The 11,389-nt window shown below is 31.7% G+C and overlaps 1 protein-coding gene across 1 annotated transcript in view; it reads right to left on the bottom strand.

Annotated features, from left to right (window-relative positions):
- Window positions 1-406: 406 nt before the first annotated feature.
- Window positions 407-11,389, bottom strand: part of LOC111044636 (protein KRI1 homolog) — a 28,723-nt gene continuing 17,740 nt past the window's right edge. The window contains exons 5-12 of the mRNA XM_022329837.2: window positions 10,495-10,655; window positions 9,239-9,374; window positions 7,376-7,588; window positions 5,699-5,831; window positions 5,415-5,476; window positions 3,368-3,637; window positions 2,262-2,419; window positions 407-1,217 (exon numbers count right to left, since the gene is read on the bottom strand). Of these exons, the coding sequence (XP_022185529.2) occupies window positions 461-1,217; window positions 2,262-2,419; window positions 3,368-3,637; window positions 5,415-5,476; window positions 5,699-5,831; window positions 7,376-7,588; window positions 9,239-9,374; window positions 10,495-10,655 (1,890 nt within the window). The 3' untranslated portion in view covers window positions 407-460. The remainder of the gene's footprint in view (window positions 1,218-2,261; window positions 2,420-3,367; window positions 3,638-5,414; window positions 5,477-5,698; window positions 5,832-7,375; window positions 7,589-9,238; window positions 9,375-10,494; window positions 10,656-11,389) is intronic.

Below are 11,389 nucleotides of genomic sequence, written 5' to 3'. Positions count from 1 at the left end.
TTTTTGAGAGGGAATTTCAGAAAATAATGTTTTGGAGTTAAAAAGTGTTTTAGAGAGAGACGAATTGAAAGTTCTTGGAAGTCGCAGGATAGAGTGAAAACAACAGTGGGAAAATTTACTAATCGTTAATGCCCTACTTATCGAGTTCAGAAACAATATTAATTTCTCTATTTTCTATTTTATAAAATAGAATTATAAGAATAGAAATAGAATATAATAATTTAATAAAATAATACAAATTATAATTTGTATTTTTAATCTATTATTTTATTAATTTCAAAGAAGTAGGCCTACTATAATTCTATTTTATGAATAAATATAAGTAGCCCTGAATTCATACATTTTAATTTCTCTAAATAGTTTGTACAAAACAAAATAAAGGGGTTTTTAGAATGAGTAATGCAACTAACAGAATATATTATTTTAATTGAAAAATCGACTGTACATTTCTGGCAAATAATCAGGTATCATTATTTTTACCATACTTCAGTTTGTTTTTGAACAATTTTGGTTTTATACCATAAGCTTTCAATCTTGAATCAGAAATGTCACTATAAAATGCAGATTTATTTCTGGATTCCTGGCCATTAGTCTGCCGATTGTATTTTTGATTCTGGTTTCGCTTATCTTCATTAGTTTTCCTCAGTTTCTGAGAATTCAATTTTACTTTGCCAGGGAATAATTTTCCTTTGTTTGATGCTGCTTTTGGAATGTTCTCACGTTCAACACTACCATTGCTTTGTGATTTTGATGTTTCACTCGTTGCTGGTGAGGTCATAATAGATGGTTTCTTCTTATTCTTCCTCTTCTTTTTACTGGCAGCTTCTTTGTTGTGATTTTCCGATGATTGAACTGTTGGTTCAGTTCCATTACAGTCTGATGTGTTGACCAGTTTTATCCTTTTCTTTTTGTGCATTTTCTCTTCTTCTTCATTTTCATGTATACTGTTATCTGTACATGTTTCATTTACCTTATTCTTGGTTGACGTTTCAATTGTTTCACCGTTGGTTTTAATATTTCCCTCATCGATTGTTTTCTTCCTTTTTTTATTCTTTTGAATTTCTATTGCAGGAGAACTAAGAACCTTCCTTACAAAGTTTTCTTCTGCTTTTTGAGAGCATTTGTGTTGGTTTGTCGATTGTATTGAGCCACTAGTAACTGTCGCAGGTTTCTTCTTTTTATTCTTCTTCCTTTTCGATTTTTTCTCAGCATCATTCCTGTAAAATAAAACAGGAGTTATTTATAATTCTTACATTATAACATTTCCAGGAAGTATGAACCATCAAATTATTCATCATGGATATTATGTATAGTGTCTGATCATTGATCATGTAAAATTGAATGAAATTTTGTTTTCACAACTACTGCTAAAATTATATTATTTTGTTAAGCCGAAGAGTGTGTGTGAGCAACTCTCGTGAATAAATAATCTGAAAACAATGTTTTTCACTATAACATTTAATACTTTGGACAACATCAACTTTTCATCAATTTTTTGGAGAGAAATAGTACAGGCTCAGCCTACTTTCTCCTTCAATGTCATAATCATATTGTAATTATTGTAGTATTTTGTACAATAAATAAATGAATGAATGAATTTATACAGTTACATAAATATAATGTAACTAAACTGAAACTGTGTACAATTAGGTGATAAGCTATAGTGAGATTTATGTTTAAGTCAGCTTATTATGTTCAACATTGGTTTGCTATCCTTGACTTTCATAACTCACTAGACAAAGCAGATAACTCCATCGTTGCCAAATCGTTTGTAGGCTATAATGAACTACCAAAATATTATTTAGCATGGATTATACAAACTTATCAATTCATTTTAAAATAAAGAATTCATCATTATTAACAAGAATCAATAATTAATATTAGATCATATATACGAATCACGACTATTTATAATGGAGGGCGGTGAAAGAGGAAACGTGACAACAGTGCTGTCCTGTCCTATGAAATCTACTGACTGGACTCAACGTGAATCTCACAATACTGGTAACATTAAAATTAGAGTAGTTCGATATCTACGAAAACATAAATTATGTGAAAATCATAAGTAATGCTTCATGGTCCCAAAAATATTGTACAGTTATTATTGCTATACTGTCCTATCTACCAATAGGACTACTTCCATCAAAAAGGACTACTTCCATTATATCATTATAAAACCAAATACTCTGACGCTCTATCTGCATGGATGTACCAGACACCAAAAAACCTGTAAAACAACTATTTTGTAATTTGGTACTCACTTGTACAAACTTGGCAGAATTTTCCTTTTCAGTTCTTCATTCATTGCTTTTCTCTTGTAGGCTTCAACGTCATATAATTCTTTCTCTTCAGGCCTCACTTGAGCAATTCGTTGTATGGAACACCATTTTTCAAGTTCTTTGTCGTCAGCTGCCAAAATCTGAAACAAAGTTGCCAGAAAAATGATACGATCAAATTCCATCTTTGTACTACAAGCATCCAATTTCGTTTTGACAGTTGACAATGATCCCAAGCATCAAATTCATTGAGTGATATGTTACTTTATGTCCATGTTTGTACTACAAGCATTCAATTTGTTTTGGCTGTTTACAATGATCCCAAGCCATCAAATTCAATACGTAATTTTACTTTATTTGGTAATATGTTACTTTAATTAGACTGCAAGTCGTCAATAAAGCTTAAAGCTTGATGAAATATCATAACAGTTTCTAATAGATCAAAAAAATACAAAACTATTTTCTACATAATATGGAAAATTCACATTATGAGCTATTTGGTGGTTGAATTTAGATAATTCATCCTACAGTAATTTTAATGCATCTAAAATCTAATAAATCATCACAATTTTCATTCAAATATTGTACTTAATATCAGCATTGAATAGAGAAATGAGAGATCCAAAATAACTCTGTAAAACTCCAACTCTGTGAAGCCATTTTTTCGTTCAGTCAGTATCATCCAATTCCAATCATGAATTAGATCGAATAAATTGACATGAATAGAGATTAATATAAATCTTAACATGACTTTTAGATTTCTATCTAAATTTGGAAAAGGAACAGTTTTGGGCTTCAAGCCTGTTGTTCCTTTCCCAATCATTCATAGTTGAGAATGATATTGTAACCTATGTATCAATGTATAAATAAATAAATTACAACTGTAGTATTTGTAAAAAAGACGGCGTATTTGTTTATTTTATAGTGCATACACAATAAAAATAATTTGGCATTATAAACTTTCCAATAAACAAAACTGCTCACCTTCTCGGTTATCATCATTAAGGTTTATCAATAATTAAAAGTTAAAGACAAAAAAATATATCTAAAGTTTTTAATAGACTGGTTAAATTAAGGGTAGACTTAGGTACCTCATCAATAGTCAAGCCGTAGTTGTTTGGAACAACCTCTCTGTATTTGAATCGAATCGGGGTGTCACCAATAATATCCTCACAATCATACTTATGGACATCCTCCAGCTCTTTCTGGATAGTCTCATCAACTGGAAGCTGGTCAACATCGAGGTCATCACTTTTCTCCAGTACTTCTTTATTAGACTTCTTCTTTTTCTTCTTCTCGCGAGCTTCCGATTTTTTCTTCTTTTCTAGCATGGCCTGCTCTGGATCGTAATCACAATCCATCTGAAAAAATCATAAATATAGGTAATTGAAATTATGAAATATTATGGATATTCAAATAATAGTGTCAACTTGAGTATTCGACTTAACTTACTTTGATAGATACTTAATTGAACAAATTACTTTGTTCAACTTAACTTAGTTCGACTTAACTTACTTTGATAGATACTTAATTGAACCGTTACTTTTCCATTACATATGCTTTTACATGATAACAGTGAGAACTAGACATGTGTGTGTGTGTGTGTGTGTGTGTGTGTGTGTCAAAAATGTTTTTGGTTGATTTGGGTTTGAGTGGTTATTTAAAGACGCTTCTCAAACATTGAAAATTACTCATGAAAGTCTTCTAAGAGATTTGTGCTCACTATAGCTGAATAGATAGCTTCAACTTAGCTCACTATACAAACTTATACAGGGTGTCTACGAACTTCCTACCAATACTCTTGAGCATTGTTCCTGGGTAACAAACATATCTAAATATAATATTTAAATTGTCCGGCAGTCTTCAGTTACTCACACAGCGGCCATTTTGCTTTTTTTATTATTTTTTTCTAAATAATGGTTGAACATACGAAATTAAAACTTTGCACAATCATTTATAACAACTAAATAAAGCTACAAAAATATGATAATTTTTCAAATTGATAAAACAAAATGGCGGCCATTCAAAACTTTGTTTCTCAAATAACTCAGAAACCGTTGATTTCACAAAAATTTACGAGAATAACGTTTTTTAGTAAATTTGATTACCTATCATTGGTACCTGATTTTTTTTAGATTGGACCAATATTAACTGAGATAATATGGCAGCTTTAGTGATAGGACACCGCTTGGGGTTAGTTGCAGTACATGCCAAGGCATGTGGCTAAAGTCTGCCACAACAATGCAACAGTCTCCGTCTACTTTGCATGTCATTTTTAAGATATTTCGGATTATTTCAAACAATAATTAATGTTACATAACCCTCTTGGTCTTGGCATAAGTTTAGAATAACTAAATAACCTAATTTTCCTCTAATCAAGTGAAATGAATTACAGTTATTCTAAACTTATGCCTAGACCAAGTGGGTTATGACCCGTAATAGAATAGGTAACCAGGCTGCGTCACCGGTGACCCGACTATCGATTGGAAAATTGTAAATTTTTTTCTTACGGCGCTTATTACATTATTGCGTCTCCAGCGTTTCGTGACTGACTGGCTACTCTGCCCCATAACCAGAGTCACCGTTGGGTAATGAATCAAATGACACCTATTACACACAGTCACCACTTTGCGTCACCACGACTGTATTTTTGTATTCTGCGAGTTCAGTTTGTTTGAAACGTATGGTTGCCTAGTCTAATACGAGCCTATGTAACATTAATTGAAGCTTTATCTAGTTTTTATGATTGTGCAAAGTTTCAATTTCGTATGTTTAACCATTATTTAGAAAAAAAGAGCAAAATGAAATTTAAGTGAAAAGAGCAAAATGGCCGCTGTGTGAGTAACTGAAGACTTCCGGAGAATTCAAATATGATATTTAGATATGTTTCTTACCCAGGAACAATGCCCTAGAGTATTGGTAGGGAGTTCGTAGACACCCTATATAGTGTTGCTTACGTTTGTACATGTCCTCTATTAAATAATCAACAGTGTAGTCAAAATGTCATCCTTTTATTGGATAGTGCCTTTTCTTGAGGTAGAAGATGCCAAAGATAATGTTATAAAGTAACAACTTTTCATCACATCAGCACAGGAAAAAATGAAAATATGAGTTTTTGTAAGTACTGATCGTACTTACAATAAAGTCTGGATCTTCACAGTATGTTTCAACTTCCTTGTAGCCATCATCCCCGTACGAATCTAAAACAAAGATTATTTATGTTATTTCAAATTATTGGGTCAACAATAATTATTCCAAGTTTGATTATGATTGAATTATAATGTATAATGAGCAAGAATTACTTTAGAATATTATATCATCAACCATTAAGTGATCTGGTAAACATCTGCAATAAAGGAATAACCATTCAATATTAGATTTTTTCACCATCAAGAAGTAACAAATATATATTGGAAACTTACCAAGATTGAGGTCTTCATCGTCATCAAAAACAGGTTTGTCAGATTCTTCTTGATTATAGAAATCTTCGCTGAATAACTTTTGCATTTTCAGATTATGCTCCTCAGGATCAAAATCCTTCTCTATATCTTCATCCTGAAAGATAATGTTATGAATAAACCAAAATGTTTCTTATGTTATAATACTATTCTAAAGACCAACACAATGCAAATATCGACAACATAATGATGATGGCTAATGGAAACTTGATGAACAATACTTGGCTACTCAAAAATATAAAAAAACAATCGACGATCTAGAGTTTATAAAGTTTTTGATTAAATCCTAATGGAATTCCACAATCTAGTCATCATTGATGGTGATGTAATTAAAACCTACTTATTCAAGCAGGAGTCCAACATGATTCTATAGGCCTACTAACCAACCAATATATTTCTCAAGTACTTTCAATAGCCTCATCAAATGAATTTTAAAACAAAAACATTAAGGAATTCAATTGAACAATAGACAGAGGGGAGGCATTCGGTCATCTCTGGTTTCGCCGATGAGTGGACAGAAATTGATATGTAATGTGTATAAAATTGAATAGAAAATACTTTAAATAAATAAAAAAAAGTTGAAGAAACCAAAAGAGAAACGTTTTTTTTGCGAGCGCGCCAAGTTTGAATAAAATTGACTACTGCATCATCATTTCCATCCGTTCAATGTTATTCTCAAAAATAAGCAATTCCAGTAATGCTATTTAGCATTGGTTACCACCACTCTTCTGCATCATAACCCTCCCTCTCCCCGTAAACGATGGTGGAGTAAACTGTCAAAGACATCGCTATTTTTTGAGATTCTATGATAATTATTTTGTTTGCAATTTGTTATTGATGATGATTATTATTTTTTTTCTTCTATGTTTGGTTTTGAAGCATCTAAACTTAAAAATCTACTTTGTGAAAATAATTAAGAACTGAAAATTTAGTGAAGTGAACAACTACAAGACTTAACGTATTTCGTACTATGTGTAACCTTATCTAAATTTTGGAGAGGAATAGCAAAAGGTTTCCTTATTTTCCTCTCCCTGGCATTTCTGATGATGTAATTGTTGTATGAATCTATAAAGAATAAAGAATTTCATTTCAATTTTTTAAATTAATTTTATTTATTAAGGGCCAGTTTCCGAGCTTGAGATTTAGCCAAGTTCTAGACTTTTCAACTCAAGGATTTTGAATAGTAAGCTTATCTCATACTAGATGTCATCTTGCTCGATAAATAATCGACCAAAATGAAACATTATCTTTTAAGTAGGGGAAAGGGGTGCAGCTTTCATTCAAACTTTCAACTGAATTGTTCCTGGAGATGACAGAGCCAAAAAGTCACGCCTCGCCCCTGACAATAGAAATGGTGGTGATTGATGATTTTCTCTCGGCGATCGATTCAAAAATAGGTCCAAAGGGACTGCACGAACCTTTAGTGTGAAAGCAGTTTGATGGCAGTACTAGATTAATACAAGGTAACATAAATATTCAGCACCATGATTTGTAAACGAATCATTATTGATATTTCACTCAGAACACATAAGATAAAATGAATTCTTCATGAAACGTTTCCCAAATAGATTCATGAGTAATAAAACAAAAATTGTAAGTAGGTAATAAAAAGTTAAAAAGAGATAAAACGTAGACACTAGCCTGAAATCCTAACTCCGGGTTTCCAGTGAGATTCTTTAGCTTAGCTATTTTCTCTTTGATTTCTTTATATTTCTGTTCCTTTATTTTCTTGAGTTCCAACTTTTTCAGCTCCTTCTCTTCCTTTTTCCGCTTTGCTGTTTCTTGTCTCTTCTGTTTTCTGCGCTCGTCTTTTCTCCTCATGGAGTTCTCCATGGTTCTTGGGTAGCGTTTTATCTGTACACAAGAATATTATAACATACAATAAACTGTGAAATAAAGCATACACATTCAATATCGCATTAGCTACAAAACCGCTGCAAATGATTTATCAATAGGCTGTAACTGAACAAGCCTAAAAAAATAAGCTCTATATAAATAAATAAAGTAATATTTTATTATTCCCGACAAAAATAGGTGATTTCATGCAGTTTTAATGATATGCTACCTTAATTTACAACCAATTTATTTATACTATAAATGAAAATAGTAATTATTGTTTACGAGTGGTCCGGAACCCACCTAAAGGTGTAGGTCCACTTATCTCTCATCATCCGTCTCATTACCCACGCACAAGCCTAAAGCTAATGTGGTCATCATCCTCAGCAAAAAAATAATAACCTGGAAAATAACTCAATTCAAGTTAAATAATACTTAGCTCTTGAGTGTCGCCATAATTAAATAGTACGCATTGAACATTTGACGGTATCTTAATTTGATGATAGCAACCAAAACTAGTAATATACCCTCACTCTCAAGGAAAGATTACAAGTCAACAGTAAATTAAGTGAACAGAGAGTTTACAGCTTACTGGTTCAATTAAGCAGTGATAATAGGCCTACCCTGTAATGAGGCTGAGAAAATTGATGAATTAAATGTTTGGTTTGGATGTGTTAATGGATTAGTAATTATTGGATGTATTTAATTGTGTGAAATCCTATTAGCCTATATTAAGCGAGCAATTTCTGTATATCTGAATATATTTTTATATTTGGTTATTTATATTAATTGGTTATATTTATTTATGGTTAGCCTATTTATGTCCAACGTATCTCGAAAACGATTTTCACAAAATTTGGAACATAGTAGGTTTATGATATAAAAATTTGATTGCACTAGGTCTCATCCTTGGGAAAACTCGCTGAGCGACATTAAAAGTATAATTCATCCTTGGCTGAAACAGCTGAGACTTTCGTCGTCTGTGGATAGTAAAAAGTGAGTGAGTGATTCTGTGGAAAATCAAAGTATCGCATCCACTAAATTCATAAGCTGACGTATAGCCAGCTGTAAAATATAAACACCATCATTTCAGAGAATTGTGTTCTGTTTATCAATAAATAAAAATAACGAGCGAAGCTCGGTGCCCCGATATTTTTATTATGATATAAATTGATAATGGAGGAATCGCTTGTCTTGCGAGAGATTAAATTGATCTAACTCTTAGAACTCATGAGAAATGAACTATTACTGAAAAAGATTAACAAAACAGAAAATAATTCAACAGAAAAGTAAAATAATTAAATTGGAAATTGAAGAAATAAAAAAATTAACTTGAAATATAATATGAAAACTGGATTCAAATTGAAAATAACAGTGAAAATAATAATACAGGATTCTCCTTTAATTGAATGATTGAATAATTAATTATTAAATCATAAAAACTTTCAGAATCTGTCCTGGAGAATGTGTCTCAATACAGAGGGGTAGAGCCCTTATCTGCTGTGGATAGTTCCAGAACCCGTCCTCTTAACAGACAGTCAAGTGTAGTAATCGACCCTTTTCAAACAATGAGAACTCTCGGATAGTGAGAATTCATTGCAAATGAACGGATACATTTCAACCCTGTTTTATAAGTTGTTTTTATGGAAGTGGAGGTGCAGTACTCACGAATTCACGGTCTGGTTCTTCGAACCGAAAATTATACTTGTGCTCAAAGTCAGTTTGTTCAGTCAGAAGTTTTTCATCTTCTTCCAAATTCAATAAATCGGCTGAAGAAGTTGATGGCTTGGACTCTTCTAGAAACCTGAAACAGAAGGTGGACAAATTACTTAATATTGTTCAATATTATTATATGTTATTAGTAATTAATTTATTGTCTTCAAATCATCATTACAATGGGAATATGAATTGGCTAAGATTAAAAGATAACTATATTGAATCTGCAAGGCATTATTACCATAATCATCTTCAATTTTCAACAGCTGGAAGACATTATAATATAGAAAACATAATTTCAAATAATATGTGAGCTCACTTACCCAATGTATTTGCACCCCCACTCTGTATCTATTACTACAACACCTGCTCTAGTACATGGGCTTCCCATAGTTGAGTAGGTTTATTTCCGAAAAAAAATTCTTTACATTTGTAGTAAATTTTTTGAATTGTATTTTTAAATATTATGTATATTTTATTAATTAGATTGCTTGTTTGTATTTCAATAGAAATAGAAGTTTAAGAGTCTTCACCATTTATGAATTACCACTCTTGATACGTTTATTTTCCTCATTCGTAACATAGTCTTTCCATGATATTATTATTCAATGTATCATCCGATACAACCACGATTCAAATGCCTGCAACTTCTTCTCCATTGTGTTCACTATGAGTGGCCATGTTTGCACCAACTACAGCTAAATCATCACACATAACACCACAAAAGCCACATTTTTCTTTTTAATATTATATGACTCTGTTCATGAGTCATCATATAATATTAAAAAGAAAAATTAATCATTTTGATAAAAGTAGCTTAAGCCTCCTCAATCCTGATGAAATTTTTTGAGAGTAATCTTATCAATCTGTGCTCATTATTATTCAATAGTCATTGTCAAGTTTTAGTTAAACTGTGTTAATATGCAGTCAATGTTCATCTGTTCCAAGGTGAGTGAGATTGATTACAGTGCTATTAGAAAAAAATTTTGAAAAAATCCAGAATTATCTTATGAGAAAAGTCTAGTGTAACACATAAATGAAACAAATGACAAAGGATTGAACAAATACTAAGAAAGCTACTCTTCAAAAGCTAACCTCAATTTGAAATCATTGAAATTTATTTTTTAGAATTACATTAATTATCTTAATTTGATTTGTCCCAACATGACTACACTTTGAACATGGGGTAAACTAAGAATTGGACTTACTTCTTATTCAATATGTAGTCTCGAAGAAATTTTTCTCCCTCATCTAAATTTGGATCGTTCCAATAATCATGGAGATATCCCATATCATTTTCAGCATCTTTGTCTTCGATTTTGCACTGCTGTCCTTTCAGCCATGTTTTGTACTCAGATTCTTCAGCTTCCTAGTGTGCGAAATTGTGAAATTAGAAGTCAAATCATCAATATGTAGTTGGAAAATAATCAAATGACCAATTATTAATAGTATAAATGTCTTAACTAGTACTTGACAGACGTATTTCCAAACTTTTCTATGTTTTTCCCGGCAAATTTGAAATGGGATTGTTTGAGGAACAAATCTTTCTAAAGTAGGCTCCACATTAACAGATCAAATGTTGGGTGGACTGAATCGATGTGGGTGGCGGGGGAGTTGAAATTTGGAGAATAAATCATTACTCATCCATTTCTTTATCCATGATGAACTGCAAGTAATAATCCGTTTTTCAACTATTTTTAACGACACTACAGTCTAATAACAGACTGTATATATTAGACTGTAGTGTCGTTGAAAATAGCTCAATAAATCAATCATTATTATCAGCAGTAAAAGTTTCATCATTATCACGCTAACGCTTCGTTTGATAATCTCCAGTTAAAAATAACTGATGATTCTAACCAAATATTAAGAAGTTTGATTTTACTTCAGCGAAAATGTTTTACTAAACGAGAGATTAGAGTAGATTAAAGTGGCAGTGAGATGCAATAACAAAGGGTGGACATTGTGTTTAAGAAAACTTAATCATCAATGTTTGAGAAGATAGATAAATCCTCAGAAAAGGATGCAGATACAGTAATATAGTATAGCTTTTTTCAAATATAGTAATGCAAAGTATTGAAGGAGTAGCTTCGTACATTGCCA

The sequence above is a fragment of the Nilaparvata lugens genome, chromosome 2 (genome assembly GCF_014356525.2).
Source record: "Nilaparvata lugens isolate BPH chromosome 2, ASM1435652v1, whole genome shotgun sequence".
Lineage (NCBI taxonomy): Eukaryota > Metazoa > Arthropoda > Insecta > Hemiptera > Delphacidae > Nilaparvata > Nilaparvata lugens.
This window is presented reverse-complemented; position numbering and strand designations above follow the sequence as displayed.